This window comes from Diprion similis, chromosome 8 (assembly GCF_021155765.1).
Source record: "Diprion similis isolate iyDipSimi1 chromosome 8, iyDipSimi1.1, whole genome shotgun sequence".
NCBI classification, from domain to species: Eukaryota; Metazoa; Arthropoda; class Insecta; order Hymenoptera; family Diprionidae; genus Diprion; species Diprion similis.
This window is the reverse complement of record NC_060112.1, coordinates 8,828,213-8,845,639: the sequence shown is the minus strand read 5'-3', so window position 1 is coordinate 8,845,639 and position 17,427 is coordinate 8,828,213. Positions and strand designations below refer to the sequence as shown.

The 17,427-nt window shown below is 36.2% G+C and overlaps 1 protein-coding gene across 3 annotated transcripts; it reads left to right on the top strand.

Moving 5' to 3' along the window:
- Positions 1 to 396: 396 nt before the first annotated feature.
- LOC124409097 (dipeptidase 1-like) lies at positions 397 to 15,927 on the top strand. Of its 3 annotated transcripts, none has more exons than XM_046886507.1 (11): positions 397 to 505; positions 8,702 to 8,843; positions 9,892 to 10,054; positions 10,959 to 11,242; positions 11,615 to 11,672; positions 12,992 to 13,168; positions 13,308 to 13,398; positions 13,471 to 13,546; positions 13,628 to 13,778; positions 14,320 to 14,435; positions 15,596 to 15,927. In XM_046886507.1, the coding sequence occupies exons 1-11, from the start codon at positions 502 to 504 to the stop codon at positions 15,699 to 15,701; spliced, it is 1,368 nt and encodes a 455-aa protein (XP_046742463.1). In that variant the 5' UTR covers positions 397 to 501; the 3' UTR covers positions 15,702 to 15,927. The 3 variants fall into 3 exon arrangements, with proteins under 3 accessions (XP_046742463.1, XP_046742462.1, XP_046742461.1); XM_046886506.1 differs by lacking the exon at positions 397 to 505 and adding an exon at positions 2,087 to 2,344; XM_046886505.1 differs by lacking the exon at positions 397 to 505 and adding an exon at positions 5,666 to 5,770.
- Positions 15,928 to 17,427: the final 1,500 nt, after the last annotated feature.

Sequence of the window (17,427 nt, the reverse complement as noted above, 5' to 3'; positions counted from 1 at the left end):
TAAAGAGGACTATAACTATAGTTTTATCGTATTTTATACGAAGGGGATCGTGGGGCACAATGGACCCCCTAAGCCGCTAATTATTTTTTATATTTTTTGAGCACCGGGTACAAGTTATTTTCATCTACATCGAACATTATTATAATCTCATAATTTCGAAGAAATAAAATTTCTTGAGCACGACGGACTCCCTCCAAAAAATAATAACAAAAATTTTCTATTTTATTTCTTCATCGATTCTGTATCCTTTTAAAACTTTCGTTGGAAACTTCTACACTTACATCATGGTATACAGCGTCGTATATCTTGTGCGAAAACGTAGCGTAATTTCGTCGATCGGTTTGAATGACGTGGATGATGGGTTATCAAAATCTGCTCCGCTAAGCTGCGACAATCTCAAAGGTCTCGGGCAAAGCAGACGACGGAGATTCGTGTAGTTTTGGAGAGGCGTTCGGGAGGATTCGACTATCAACAGCGCTGACTCGACTATCGCCAGTTAAAATGGGTAATTTCGTAAAGTGCATGCAATTATTTTGAGTGGATTCGATAATGGTATTAAAAGATAGTAATTAGAAATATGTAGACAATCTGAAATATTGTCATTTTATTCCGGGGATGCAGATTTTCGTCGAATTCAACTGTGAAATACAATTTTGCCGTCATGCCAACGACAGAATATAAAGACAGGTTGGCTTTGAAGCTTCGTCAAGGCAGCTCGCAAAAAGCATCATACGTCACGAATTAAGGCTCTGACAATTTTATAATGACACAAAAAGCACTCAATTGCATAATTTAATTAAGCGCGCTAATGTGACAACTCAGGGCCTGAAATATTTGTAATACATAAAAACCGTTTCATGTTGTTGGGTAATTTCTTCATGCTATATTTTTTCATATCGTGATATAGATTATTAGTCTATTCGCCATTTGAAATAGGTTTCTTCCTCTTAAACGAAAGAATATCTGTCTGTGAATCCGATACATGATTCTTGCGTATTTTAAGCCAAAAGTGGGGAGAAGGTCACTAAATTTGTTTATTACGCTTTACTTTTATCTCATTATACACGAACGATTAGTCCCATACATTTATTATGCGTGAGAATTAAATTGTTGATGAAAATAAATCAAACTAGTTTTTCAATACAAGTATTATCCTACATGTTTACCTCAATTTTTGTTTTTATTTTAATTTTTTTTTTTTGTAGGAGATGGGCATATCACTAATATAAATTGTGAAAGAATTCATTTGAAATATCGTAATTCAATATAATTCGGTGGTCACTCTTAGTCAAGGGGAGATAACAAGAATACCAGCAAACGATAATAGAGAGTCGGTTGGAGGGGAGGACCCGTTTAGGATGAGTGAGGATACAGTTTAGAAACGGCATAAGTGATAAATTGATTGAACAGAGGCGATAAAAATGAAAAATTGACGGCATCGTAGTCAAGAATTCGATTAAAAAATATTGTGTTTGAAACTATGATTGAAAAACATTGAACACAGAATTTGGACGAAAAATATCGTATCTCCTTATTTTTATCTCCATTTAAGTTTCGTCTGGGCAAAGTGATTTTCTATGTCTTTTTCATTCTCCTACAAATTTTTCATACATTGACCAATTAAACCAAATATAAAGTACCGACCTCAATTTCTTTGAACCGATCCATTTTATAGAAAAAAAATTGGTTTTCTCTTCGGCTTTAAGCTCTTAACGTGATGAAATTGTTTCATGAAAATCGGTCGCTTCGAGAAGAAGATAAAAATTAAGAAATCTCTTTTCCTTTATCATTCTAATTATATTTGCGTGTGGGACCTAATACCTGGCATGGATTATTCTCTCATTTCTCGAAAACTTCAGAGCAATATCGAGTAAAATTTCTCTCGGAGGCCGTTCGTCCATTCTTAACCGGGCATGGCCTTTCCGTCCTTTGTAGAATTGTAGAATCAAATATTATACATTATCGAAGAACCCACTGCTGAGCAACGATTTCAATACAGCTGAGACAACATCGAGCTTATGTTTTATTTATACAAGTCCGTGGGTAACTGTTCGAATATCGCAGCAAGTAGGAACGAACACCTACATGATAAGCAGAACGGAGCCCCATCTCTCGTGCATGACAGAACATGCGTAAAATAGTGAAAAGTTTATCTTATCGAGCTGCTGATTTAGATAAGAATATGGTACTCCGGCAGTCTAGCAATCAAGCATTTCTCTTCTTGTCAGTCGTCAAGTATAATACGACTAGTGATCCGTGTCGATCCGTGTCGATTTCCACCAGTTCAGTGCCAAACCCATAATGCCCGAGTACATAAACGTGTTGGGACTTTTTCACACAACGCGTGAGTATCTATTTTTTAAAAAGACCGATAAGCAGAGACGACGCAGCGCCGACAAAATCTATTTGTAGTGGCAACGAGCTGCCACAAGTGTTGGATATCTGGCCATGCGTGGACGTAAAGTGCATTACCAGTTGGTATAAAGGTTGCAAATATATCGGTGTAGGAAAATTTTCACATATGATGTACCGAAGCACCGTTGTTTCGATAAAAATCGAAATATTGTTCTTTCGGTATATATTGGAATTTCATTTTTTTTTTTTTTTTTTTTTTTCATTCAAATAACTTGAAAAATTCTAATTCTAATGCCGAATCAGGGTGTCTACCGATCATTCGATTCATAATGATATTTGTAATGAGACTTTCGCAATGATATTTATACATATACTTATTTCATTTTTATTTCAATATATTGTTACGCTGTGAAATTTTGAGAATTTCTCGATAATACTACAGTAGTGCCATCGTGTTAAAATCACATTACGCGGCAATCTTGAATTCGAATTTAAATACGGGTGATAATAAAAATATAAACGATGTTTTAAAATTCGGCGGGGATACCAAAAATACCTGGCGAAATATGAAAATTTCTTGGGATTCGAGGAGTTTCCATGGCGGAAAAAAATACCATAACAATTCCAGGAGTTCAAAGATTTTCCAAGCTAGTAGACACCCTGTTGTTGAACGAAATGTCAAGTTATGTCTCCAAATTTTTAATCGAACCTCTGAATATACGTTTTTTCAAATAAATCCAAGTAGACAGAGCTTCATTCTTTTTATAATCAGGATTATTGACGTCTTGGATATTTCGCTGTTTCGATATTTCGGTAAAAATTCCGGGAAAATGACTTAATCTATTCGAATGTTTACATGAAAAAAAGTGTGTTTGGTGGACGTCGATATAAAAATTTTTAAAGTTTCCACTATTTCCGGTTACAGATCGACGAATTTTTAAACTCTATAGTAATCATTTTGTGCATTATGAATTACATCAAAATAGCACGACGGATTAGGATGAAATTTAAATAATTATACATGAAATACTCGACAAAAATGTGTCACGAGACTTTTGGAACTTAAATTACACCCACTTACGTGCATCCTGGATTTTAAACAACAGGACGAATCGATTTCATTGAAATTTCGGGAAAAATGCATTATTCGATGGAGATACGATACAACATCTTTGAAATATCATATGTGGTCGTCATGACTGTAAAAAAAAAATAAAAATTCCAGAGTAATGATGGTTAAAATTCGTCACAAAACTCGTTAATGCCATGTATATAATTATTAAAATGATAATATCTTTGAAAAAAAAAAAAATACCGAAAGTACTCCATTATATTCTGATCATTTTGGTACAAGACCCATGATCGATATCGATTTTTTTCTAATTGCTCCAGTACCTAGAACATTTTTCATTCAACCGACACGTGGAAAAATGTTATAATATGAAGAGTCGACATGGAATGTCCCATACCGTTCTACAAATGTGAATGATTCAAACAATTTGAACGATTTGAGATGTCGGATATTTTAATAAAGGTGTACAGTCTGCGAATTTTCAAATACGTAGGGATCGTCGCCGACTGTGACAAAAGCTCAGAGAAGTTATGAAGGTGAAGGGAACGTTTCCCTTTTATCTTTGACGTCCCAAATGACACCGGCGTCCTTCTCAATCCCATTGCAAATGCATTGAACAGTTGGGACATAGTACATCGCCTTCTCTCTCAATCTGAGATTGGAACCGCAAAACCGTCACCGGGTTCTCTCCCTGTAAACAGGGTGTCCTAAGAATACCCGAAGCCTTGAATAACTTCGTAGGATTAAGTTTTCATGGTGAATATTGGAATAGAATAGTTGGTGGACTTGATCATGAACTTGAACTTAAGCTTCGAGTCTATTAATCGCATCTTATTGTTAGTATTTACTATAAGATGTCAGAATTTAGTGAAAAACAAAATTGTCGCCCGGATTGCTTACGAATAGTTAGTGAATGTTTTGTCTCCGATACGTACATCGATTTCAATACAAGAATTCTCGAAATTCTTCAAGTCGTTTCTGTCCGATTGATACAATTAACTAGAATCACGCGGAATTTTTCAAATTTTATTTACTAGACATCACAATTTTATCTCCCAAGTACGATCAATGACGTATTAGGGTAATAAATACCATAAATGAGGTTATCGAAATAAGCCTCTAACGCAGCTTAGTGAAGCATTTAACGGTGAGATAGCTCTGCTGTTTATCAATATCTTCAATATTTATCTACCAAACTGTAGTTTTAATACAAGCATACTATTCAATAATAGGCTTCTTTCGTTAATGGGAATTGGTGTAAAAATGTGCGAAAATCATTCCTGGGTATAAAGATTTGTAACTTTTTTTATGCATGATTTGAAAAAAATCATGTAGCATCCGTTGGCTGTTATAGTTGAGAGCGACATTGGGAAAGAAAAATTTTCTACGGCGTAAACTCCAAAAAACTGCATTACTGCAGGACTCAAAAACAAACAATTTCGTTGACAGAGGAAACAATTCATTTCGCAGGGTAACACCAGCAAAAATTATTTTTACAAAATTTTCATTTCACCCTTTTGTAGTTTTTGGGATGGTATAAAAAAAATTCGAAGTCGTCAGGCTTGCAGGCTAGGTGATTTGTCATAGAATATCGTACGAGTATGCGAACTCGTGAATGTAATTTATATTCTTTAAGGGTATGTGTTACTCCTACCTTTATCGACCGAGCTAACTCACCCGTTTTCTTCTTATATTGAATAAGCAAACGAACGGAAAGGGTTCAAATTTCAATGATGCATCGTCCTTTCTTAGCGAAACTCAAGAAGGTTACTCATATCCCAAACATCGTCAAAAAAGTGTGTGGTTTTTTGACACATGTTACTATCCTTCCAACTTTCCTGAATTCCGCTACCAAAAAGCGATCCACCGTCAAAAATTGAACCCTTTCTGATCATTTGTTGATTTAATATAGGAAGACAAAGAGTGAGTTTGCTCGGTCGGTAAAGGTAGGAGTACTGCATATCCTTAAGAAAAAATAAACCACGCTGACACGTACTATATATGAACTGTATTATCTGGGGACAGAACTTCCTGGTAATTGTTCGGCTACACGGATAGGCCATAAACGAGTAGAATACGCGTAAGTTATCATTACTTTAATGACAGTAGATAATGCGGTATATGTCGTAATTTTGTTAGCTATCCCTGAAGGCCTTATATAGTTGTTCACGCAACTGTAGATAAAATCGTCGTTTGAACCATGAATCGAAAATGCCACGTGATGCATCAGCAGACAGTCTCCAATGTTTTCTGTTCTATGACTCGACTAAGCTTCGTCTGAAATGTTCCGCAGAACCTTGATGCTTCGTTACACTGAAGGTGGAGAGATTTGTTGCCCAGAAAGTGAGTCACAGACTACCGAATATAGTTATAAGTAATAAACGCATAAAATTATTTCTCGTCATCGATTTGAAATTCCTTGCGAAGCGTTAGTGATAATAAAATGACATTCGCACGTTAAAGGCCAAACTATGTCACATGACTGCAACGTATTCCTGCAGTTTCTAAATGATAGTGAGTTCGGTAGTTGAATGAATCGACGCGGTTATGCTTATACGCTGTGAGATGTATTGTGTCACATGAGAGGTGCTGTTACTGTGCTTTCTAATGTAATTGTAAGCTATATTCGTCTCAAGAATAGTGCTTTAAATGACTAATATATGATACCAGAATTTTTGTTCGAGGTTAAAGTGCTTCGGTTCACAGAGACTCGGCCATGTAGTATAGATCCTTTCATGTATCTACAGATTTGAATCACTTTTTCGTGATATGTCGTAATATGTATATTTTTACGTTTCATAGTATTTTCTAGAAAAAAGTAATAGTAAGAAAAATGTGTCATCAAAACGACAACGACAACGGTAAAAATAATAACAATAAATAGGAAGCAGCGACTCAGTTCGTAATGAAAATCGGGGCTTCCATATTATTCTATTGTTCTATATTACTCTATTGTGCTCATAGAGCTTACGGCATACAGTCAGGGATCCGAAATATACGACAGAGGTTCTCTCCTCGCAGAAAAGTATGTGTATCGTCTTTTTTGATATAATAGCAAAGCTGGTTTGAAGAAACGAATATTTTCGGATCTCCAAAGTATTTACGTATGTACGTTACCTCCGGTAAAATTTTTATAGTAATAGATTTATTTTCTCTTTTCAAAAAAGAGACAAATTTTTTTTTTCTGAAAACAGGTTGAAAAGTTTCATTTATGTATAAAATAAAAAAAAAAAAAACGCCTGTTGAAATTAGATCTCCTAATAATAACATTAAGAGGTTGCGCATCGCACTTTTCTATTTTCCATAAGAATAACACAGGAAAAATGGTTATTGATCCTTCTGATCTTTATAACTAGCTAACGATGCGTAGTACAGAAAATTCACAGATATATTTTCGTAGAGAATTACACGCTCTACAAAAAAGGTTTACATTTTATCCGTGTTATTTTTATGCAAAATAGAAAAGTGCGATGCGCAACTTCTTAATGTTAATATTAAGAACTCAAATTTTTACAGGCGTATTTTTATACCTAAATGAAATTTTTTTTTCGTTTCTTTTTTGAAACACCCTAATATACTGCATACGCCTTTCTGATACTTATTAATACAACAACTGGAAGATGTAGGAATCAGAAAATTGACATTGAAATTTATTAGAAACTATCTAGAAGGTGTAAAACAATTAACTTATCAAACTGAATGGTATAAAGAGTCGTATGGTAAAAGGCCAAAACAAGCGACGTACAAGGTGCGATACTACAATCGTTTCTCTTTATATTTTCTATTGTTGACGCCATAGACTGAAATACTCAAGAGTGCAATTCAATATCATCCCCGGATAGTACTGTTATTCTGTATACCCAGTACTAAATCGTAGTGCAGTGTACTTTCGAGACTTGTAGTTAGTAAAATAGTTTATGGGTTGTACTAAAATGTAACAACCTATGAAATCATGACGTGGGAATCCGCGTCTGGTCATTGGTCTGTTGAATTTAGAAGCTGTACGTAATAAAACTGTGAACCTTCTCGCGGAATCAGACTAATGTAGTAGGTACAAAACCACTGAAACTACGTGAAAAATACATTCTGGTGGCAATCGATTATCACTATAAGGAACCGGCGCAAGCGTATAAGGACAACTCTTCAGTAACCAAAAGTAAACTGGAACAATAGCTGGAAGTAGATAAAGAAGAGAGATATTTATGGCCATAAGTTATTTTAATTATCCTGTATGAAATCTAAAAAACTCGCGAACTAAAAGATGAAAGATAGAAATAGTAAAATGCATTAAAAATCAAGTGACATCCTTATAATGATAAACGAATCGTCTGATCCCCCCCTAATTCTAATCTTACAATAGTCACACTAATTGACGGGCCACCCATTTTCGGTAATAAGAATCTGTAATTTCAAAGTTGCATAACTTTGAGAAATATTCATGCAAAGAACTGCATAAACGAGCATTTCGGAACTTGAAAAACAAGCTTCAAGTTGCTTTCTGCAGATTCGGATCAATTGAGTTTGAGCAAATGGGATTGGTCCACATGATTTTTTTCAAAGAATGCCACGAAATAATCATTTTGAATCGCGGTGTTCTCTTCAAAATGGTTTTTCAGATTTGCCGTACGATTACTTTTTCGTTCAGCTACTGACCATTGGACGAAAGAGTATACATTATACACGAAAACAAATTATCGTTAAAGGGGCTCTGATGAAAGGTTTCAAACCTAATTAAATATTTTTCTTCTGAATCACAAACCTCAACAAGTAATCCAATTCCTTTGGCAGTGCTGGTACTACGTCAAAGGGTACCCTTGAAAATCAGCGACTCGAATTTGAAGCTTCACTTAAGAATCTCATGCGATAATCGTGACTTGGGTACCTCATGATCTTGATGATTGGAGTGAACCCTTAAAAACCTTTTTTTGAAATTGATTTAACGATTATTTCTGTCGAGATATTCAATGTTAAACAGAATTGCGAGACTGCAATCTTACCTCCGCATTAATGTTATCCAAGGCTTACTACAAATTTAGTAAATGACGCTTGAAACTACCATTTACTTAAAAAAAAAAAAAAACTAACGTAGATCAAATCTACAAAAATGGTCTCGAAGTTGAGGTTTGAGGCTTAAAAATTCTTTTTCAAACATTTTTTCACATCAATTCTTTGCAAAATCACGCAACCTTGAATTTTGCAGGTTTTTTTTTTAAGTTTTTTAATTGGATAGCTTGTTCATTCTTATGACCTAGTAAATTTTCATCTTCGTTTCAGGGAAAACGCTGTACATCGGCGGAGCGGCAATCGTCGCTATTCTCATCCTGATCATTGGATTATCTGTGGGACTTTCGAATTCGTCCACCGTGGACACATACACGGGAAGTCAGGCATTGACAACGGCTCCACTAATCGACGGGTGAATTGATCTTTTGAATGACGATAATGTATTTCACCCGGTCCACGAACTTTCGGCCAGCTTTATACGAGTATAGCAAAAATTTCGAACAGTAAATTATTTTGATATTATTGTTTAAAAAAGTATACATTTCAAATTTCGGGGTAAGGTGAAAATGGGATCTCGGATTAACTTGGTGTAAATACTTCGGAGGACAAGAATTTTCAGAAATTTGTAAAAGAGAAAAAATTTTTATAATAACTTGTTTGTTCTTTTAAGTGAGAAAATAGACATTTAAGAGAATATGAAAAAGTTTTTAAAGTGGCATCAATACGGAATCGTAATTTTATCGGTAATATAAAAAAAGAGCAGATCAAAAAATTGATTGTTTTGATTTTCATGAGTAAGTAGGCGTACGTTTCGAGGTGGGTCCTTTAAGTTTTATGGTGGATCGTGTTACGTAGTCATTTTCACTTCACACCCACAACTCATTTTCCGTCCCTATTATCTGGAAGCCTTTTCATTTCACTTCTGCACGCACTAACACTCTGCTCCGATCATTAGAAGTCACTTCTCATCGCCCTCCCGAACGGTAAACCTTTTCGCTACTCTTTAAACCACACACTTTGTCATCAATTTCGATGAATATTTAACATCAAACACGTATTTTATCATTTATACCCACAATCAGTGTTAATCAAACCCTTCTGTTCGTCTTCCTGGCTACTCCTCAATGCAAAACTAGAAAACCAACCACTTCAAAAAAGAGAGATAAAAATTCCGAGATAAAGTTCTAATTTTGTAAATTGACAAAATGGATCGACGTATTTTTCGTAGAAAATGAAGTCTAGAGATCTGACTATTGGAGAAATTTCACATCCCAATATATGTATATCACAACGTATTCAAACGTATCTAAAATTTTACCCGAAAACGCTGGCCGAAGTTACTATAATGCCGGAACCATTGCCATCTTGTGCATGTAATACAGTGAGATAAACGACACTGTATGTATAAATATTCTGTGATGACCGTTCCAGTTAATTATAATTGATGTTTTGAAACGCAGGCACAATGATTTGCCGTTCAATTTGTACGCTTTACTGAACAACAAGTTGTCGGGCTTCAATTTTTCCAACAATTTGGAAAATGATTCTGTTTGGGGAACGACTGCATGTTCGTCTTGCTTCACGGATTTACCTCGACTACAAACTGGAAAAGTTGGGGGTCAGGTAAGTCACCTAAATTATAAGTAAGTCTTAAGTAAGTCTGCAAGAATTTTAAAAGGACTGAATTTTAATAGTAGATTATATTTAGGGTGTAAATTTATGTACCAGTCAGCAAGTCAGGTATGGAAACACCTAGTATCAAAAAAAAAAATATGTGTCATTAAAGTGTGTTGAAGAAGTTGAAAATTGATCCACAAATACTCTATCCAAGGAAAAACTGGAAGATAATCAAATAGCGCAATAATGGGTGGCATCGCGTCAGTTCGTTAGTTTAGATCAGTTTAGTGTCGTAAAAATCCATCGCTATATATCATGGAAATCAAGTCAGTGTAAATAATTTGAAAGACTTGAAATTTGATAAAATGTTAATTCATCGAAACACTGAGCTTTGATATTGAAAGGATTTGACCGTTTTATCTAATAAAAAAATAACCTTGACTGCTAAATTACACGCTCACGTTATCAGAAGCCACGGGCACTTGATATCCTCACTTCCAGCGATTGCTGTTGAAGTCGGATTAGCTTATAAGGAGACACCTAGGGATGGGTTGGTAACCAACTAGATGTTCCGTCTGTAGCTACTTCGAGATGCTCAATAGAAATATGTACCTACATTTGCACTGGGAGTAAGGAAGACTGAAGAAAGTCTTATCCAGTAATTAAATGTGAGAGTTCAAGTCTCAACTTGACGATTTAACGCCTGAACAACGTGGCCCATTTCACAATTTTTTTGGTTTAAGGGTATAAGATTTCTCCCAACTTTAATCAGCCACAATCCCAGATTACAGAAGACTTTTCCCGCGAATTGATTTTGAGTACTTTGCAACAGCTATCGCATAATGTAACACTTGTTTGTACATGACTTGTTGGATTGAGAAAGTGTGTATATTTCAACAAATTGTTTCAGTTCTGGGTGGCCTACACGAATTGCGCCTCGCAGTACAAAGACTCGGTTCAATTGACTCTCCGACAGATAGACGTGATTAAACGATTGATCAAGAATTACCCCGATAACCTGACATTGGTGACCACCGCTGCTGACATCGAGACGACCTGGAGTAGTGGAAAGATCGCGTCACTTATTGGCGTTGAAGGTGGACATTCTTTGGATTCTAGTTTGGCAATTTTGAGACTTTACTACGAGCTCGGTGCTCGTTATCTCACTTTGACTCACAGCTGTAACACACCATGGTAAGGTCACTCGTTGGAGGAAAAAATTGACGAAACTGTACCCAGATCTCCAGTAATATTGTTAAGGCCAGTTCCACTGAACATATGAATATAACAACATCTCTAGAATGTAAAGTCATCATATCGATTGCTTGAACTTTCCTCAAATTGTTGTAATTTAAGATTTGCAGTGATTTTCAAATTTGATCGGACTCATTTCCTTTGAATACTGGAAATGTTATTGGATTCGTGTTCACTCTATCCTTTATACCAAGAAGGTTGCTAAAAAATTTGCACATGGCTTACATTTTTAACAAGCTACCCTGGAATTTGGGTGCAGATCGCTCCATTTTGAATAGCAGTTCTCAGATAAATTTTTTATTAAATGTCTAGGGCTGACGCTTCGCCAACAACTGGATCACCCGTCTACAATTTAACAGAGTTTGGTCAGGTACATGAAATGAGATTATTTTAATGCTGCCGGGAAAAAGATTCACTTCATAAAAAGTGTTGGCTCAATGTGGAAAAATCAAATGAGCTGTATCACAGATACTTAACTTAATGATTTCTTTCAAATCTCCGCTTTAAATGCCAAAAAAGTTCAGACACGCGTAACCAATAGTATGGCTAAAACCTTTTGTAACACCCACGCAAGCAGCGTTCCATATCTTTAAATGAATTCAATTCAATCGATATTGACTAGTGACTTACAGTTAATAAATTTTACCCCGGTTGGTTACTTTTCGACGAGCTTCTCGATTTGAAAAATCACGTTCTACTGAGAGTAACGGACTATAAAATTATTTGATTATTGATTCATTCTGGCTGGTGTACGTTATCGTACAATCTTGAAGATTAGCAGTATTAATCTGATGAAGACTCAGCGTCGTAAATCATGATAACAAAGAAAGAGATATGCTGTCGAATCAATTGAATCAATTGATTAGGGGCTTATAAGTCCAGACAATATATCGGGAGGATTGTGTGAAAGCAGACGACGCGAATGACGCTGTGCTGGCAGATAAACGACTGAAGTTACATCTGATTTTTGTTATGTACGGCGTGAGCTACAAGTCCATCCAATTTCGTCAAATAGCCGATGTGGACTTCAATTTCTATTAAATATTTAGACATTTATACCGGAATTAAATCAATTAAGGTAGAAGATTTAGTCCACCATCTTCGGAGCAGGGGGTCGATTTCGATTGACTAAGTGTAATACAACTGTACCTCTGACATAAAACGATCTCGAATAGTGTTGACAAAATCAGGTTTAGAAATTTTGCCAAAACTTGTTTGTGGTATTTTGAATTTTATATCAGTATAGTGGATGGGCGAAAAAAGTTGTTTAACGTTGTACGTGAATTATTAATTCCTACGAAGGGAGATAATTTCAAGGCGGTGCATCCAAATAGATCAACTTCTTCAAGAAGGATAAGCAGAAAAACGGGTTTGAAACTTCGATAAATAGAAAATTTTTATGAGAGTTGAGTAAAAGCGTCTCAGGAAAGCAACACAAAGCTCAGGAAATCCATCATTCTTCTTGAAGCTGTTCCACGCTATGTTTGCAGAGTCCGCATCTGTTAGATTAGTGCCAAATTAGACGGACTTATGGCTTATGTTGCTCACGGTCTCATGATTACTCTCCTAACAAAAACCATATGTAACTGTGGTTGCCTATTTGCCGGTGCGATGTCGTTCGCATCGTTCGCCTTCACGGAACCCTCGCGATATATGTAATAAAGTACTTATTGAAGTTTTAATTGACAGACAATCGTCTGGGAAATGAATCGTCTTGGTATGATGGTCGATTTGTCGCATGTTTCTCACAACGTGATGAGGGAAGTTTTGGCGATCACAAAAGCACCAGTTATATTTTCCCATTCATCGGTCTACGCCCTTTGCGATCATTACAGAAATGTGCCTGATGACGTTTTAGATTTAGTGGTAAGTTGCACTAAACTTTAACGACTAATTAGATATGATGTGAGTAAGATATCAATTTGCATCGATTGGCATTGATCGAACAGTAAATGGTTTAGGAGTGGTAATAATATTGTTTCTAGAGAATTGTTCAAATTTTTAGAAAGAAAACGATGGAATCGTGATGGTCAACTTTTATAGCGGATTTGTAAATTGCAACGACAGTAGAAACGCGACCATTGACGACGTTGTCGGTAAGCAAATGCTTTCACAAATCTTACGCGACGATAAATTTCTTCAACTTCAGCTTATTTCGTTCCTCACAGATCACATAAATTATATTCGAAATCGGATTGGCGCCACGCACGTTGGTATTGGAGCGGATTACGACGGAGTCAGTAGGTAAATAAATTTGTATTCATGCAATTTGGTGAATTGATAAGAAAAACTTCATTTCAATTTGAATGTTGAAATTCTCCGCAGTATGCCAATCGGATTGGAGGACGTTTCCAAGTACCCAGACCTGTTCGATCGTCTCTATAACAATCTGGATGATGAGCCGACCTGGACTAACGAGGATCTGGAGAATTTAGCTGGCCGAAATCTTATCAGAGTATTCTCAGCTATTGAAGAAGTGAGTTACGGACTTTTTTCGTTAATCTTTATGATCGCTGTGTACCCGTACAGGAGCTTTACAACGAAGCTATTAAAGAATTTCTACTGTATCATACACACTTGTGGTTTAGCTATCGACTGTCACTGGTATTTGTTGCACGACATGGCTTATCGTTATAGATACAAATCGACACTGACTAAAATTTCATCTATCATTTAGAGATCGGAAAATCAGGATGATAATATAATCGATCGTGCGTCATTTCTGGCAGTGAATACTTCTTGAGCTTCCAATGGGAGGATCCCGTCACACATGTTTCATATGCTTCACAATTCTTTAAAAATAATCATTCGCATGCGTTCGAAAAGATCGTTTATAGACACGTAAAAAAGGGGGTTTATCCAGTAAAATAATTCTTTGTTTCATTTTCTTCATCCAACAGTTTCGTTTAAATTGTTTTTATCAGCCGCCAAGTATGAAGGTCAAAGATCAGTGGACGCCTAAAAAGTCTGGACCACGATTGTTTCTATATTAATATGATGATGATTTTTCTGTCCAGGTTAGCACATCGCTGGCTAGTGAATCGCCGTATGAGGATATTATAGATATTCAAGAATTGGGTGACGCTCAGGAAGCGGTAAATTTCACAGCAGGAGCTTGTCAGACGGCTATAGAGTGAGTAAAACTTTATATTCTATTCGCATATCGTTCCACAAGATGTCCACTACGTCTAGGGGAAAAGTGTTATACCTCGGATCGAAGTGAGCTTCGAACCACGAATACCGCAGTCGTCATATATTGCAATTTCGAGTTACATAATATTTACTACTTTTGAGTAACCTTAAAATAGTGATTAATCCCGGAAGTCACTGTCTCAACACATTGAGTGTGAATGTATTATAGAGGCCAATCCACGAGCTTTCGGCCAGTTTTTTTTATGGCAAAACTTTCAAATTGATTAAAAATTTGAATTTGTTATAGTACCTAGTACACCGGGATATAAAACTACTGCGATTCTTAGATCTCTAGCCCTTATTGTTCTTGATAAACAAGTTAATCAATTATATCACTTTTTCGAATTGGACCTTCGTTTTCGAAGTTTTAGCACTTCCTGTCGACGGAGTAAGGATTTAACCGAAGTATTTTTCGTCTAAAAACGTACCACAGTTCCGAAAACAGAATGCAATTTGTGGTAGATCCGTAGGAAGTGTGAAACAAAGTTTTTTCGACTTTTTGAGTGAGAATGTGAGAAATCAAAAAAAGAACAACTCTTTTTTATTTCTATTTGCAAAAAGTAGACGTTTTGAAATATATCCTGAAATTATTTCACACATCAAATATAAACAAGATATTACAGAATTTTTTTTTAATCATACTCCGACAATTTTCAATTTCGAACAATCACATCACTTCCATCACGACCCCATTTTCATTGCACTCTAAAAATTTCAGTATATACTTCAAAATCTCTATTCTCTGGAAAACTAAGAAATTAAAACAATCCATTTTTTTGTGCCTTTACATATTCATGATTCGACAAGTCAAGAGAACGTATCGTCTTTGCACTTCCTAAGAATGTACTCTAAAATGAGTTTCAGTCGAGGTTTCAATCACAGAAAGACCGGACTTTTTTTACATAAAAAGCACAATAGGTCATAACTCTCTTACCACGGCAGTAAGTGCTTATGGATAGAAGACAAAGCTATAGGACAATGTTAAAAAAAATCGTTTAAGATTTGAGAAGAATCGGTTCAACACTTTTTCCTGCACGAAATTCGCCTTAAATCAACCTAAGTTTATACCCCTAATTTTGATCTCCTTTTTCGTATCCTCAGATGGAATGATTACGAGCAGTCGTCTACCACTGTTACCACTGATACAGAAAGTACTACAGTAATCAGCTCGACTACTACTACTACGAATAGTTCCGAAACGAGATAACATTCCATCCTGCCACTCAGACTTGATTACATTCTTTTAGGATTCATATCGTAAGGTCAGAAGGATAGAAGACAAGTTACAAGTAGTGCCCGTATTGAATTTGATCAAAATTCTGCTTCTTTCCGTATTTCACGATGAAAAAGCAAACTAAGTTCTTAACACAACGATGACAATGCATTGACTTGTAAATATCATCAAATGCAGAATGATTATTTTGTGACTGAAATGCCATGTTGTGAAATTAATTTCCTCGTAACACGTATTGACTGTTTTCGATATTTCTCTCTATCTATCTCTGTGATCAAGTTTATATTCATTGATGGAATACGTAAAGGCGTATTGCTGAAGTAGAAATCCTTGGAAAAAAATTTATTCAGAGTATAATTCCTGGGAAAACGTGAAAACTTGAAATTCTCAGTCAACTAGGAAATTTTTCGGATAAGTGTAAGTACTCTTTTGATACCGTTGTCCTCAAATTTTTCAGATGCAAAATAAAAAATGATAAAAGTAAACTAAAAAAAGATATAGAACATCACTTTCAGGGACTTGGGTGTTCCGTTATTTTACCCATTCTGAATATTATTTATCCAAGTTTCACTGATTTAAAATTTTTGCTCTCGACATATTGACTTGAGAAACATATTCAATCCTGAAAATACTAGTTACATTCCATACCTGATTTCGAAAAATTAACTTTTCACATCGTAACGATCTGCATTCCGTTAATTTTGATCACAATATCTATGAAATTAAATTTTTAAACTAAAAAGTATCGTCTGAGAAGCCATACTTCAACACACTAATTCGACGTAATGACAATAAAAATATCTCTTGACAATAAAATTATTTTCTCATCGTCTTTGAATACTTACTCCAGTATCACCATTTTCATCTTTGGAAATTATGGCCCGTCTACTTTCTGGTCATTCGTTATTTTGCGCCTCAGCCAGGTGCATCGGTGCATGGACAGTGTAACCAATCCGAGTAGTCGTCCGCTCCGTCGTGCATACATACGTTCTGGTTCTGCGGTTCGATTCCGTAGTTCCTCGCGTTGGCCGTGGCGGCAGTAAAGTCCAGCGCAGACTTCTGCGCTGCGCGCGCAGCTCGATCGGGCACGCACACGGCTACTGCGCATTCGATTGGTAGATGGTACGCGGTATGAGTGAACGTAGCGCCTGTCAGGGAGCGCAGAGCGTAGGAAGAGTTGTGCGTAAGCTTGGCTTGAAAGCGTCGCCGACGAGCAGCAGGGTAGCAACGCAAACTGGAGTCCGCCTCGTAACGACTCTGTCGTACGAATAAATATTCGACAATTCTGGTCCTGAGTGCTCTGGTCTGACTTTATGGGCTTCAATATTCTTTATTTAACGCATCGTGTTCTATGTGTTGTTTCATGCTTGTGTTCGGTGCGTAAAGTAACTGTTTTAGCTATGATAGAGTGAGCCACGACTGCGCATGCGCGGAGTACAATGAAAAGTGTTTTTAGGTAGTAGGGGTGGAAAGTGGTATTTTCTGTACTCCGCGCATGCGCAGTCGCAAACAGATCTGATATTATGCGAGCCTAACCTCAATTTCGTGCTTTGTGAAAAAATGTGTAACACTCACTTGTTACGTAGAAAATAATGTGCAACAAGGAGGCAACGGTTTTTTCACCTCGCGTATTTACAATATTCGTCTTCGGATCGTGAGTGTGCTCAACTGGGATTCATATTGCAAAGTTACACTCGGT

Excerpts from the sequence above, each read along its gene's own strand:
- LOC124409097 (XM_046886505.1), top strand. The coding sequence starts at position 5,710 with ATGTTCCGCAGAACCTTGATGCTTCGTTACACTGAAGGTGGAGAGATT. Across the intron at positions 8,844-9,891 it reads ACGGCTCCACTAATCGACGG|GCACAATGATTTGCCGTTCA; the intron begins GTGAATTGATCT and ends TTTGAAACGCAG. Across the intron at positions 13,399-13,470 it reads GACCATTGACGACGTTGTCG|ATCACATAAATTATATTCGA; the intron begins GTAAGCAAATGC and ends CGTTCCTCACAG.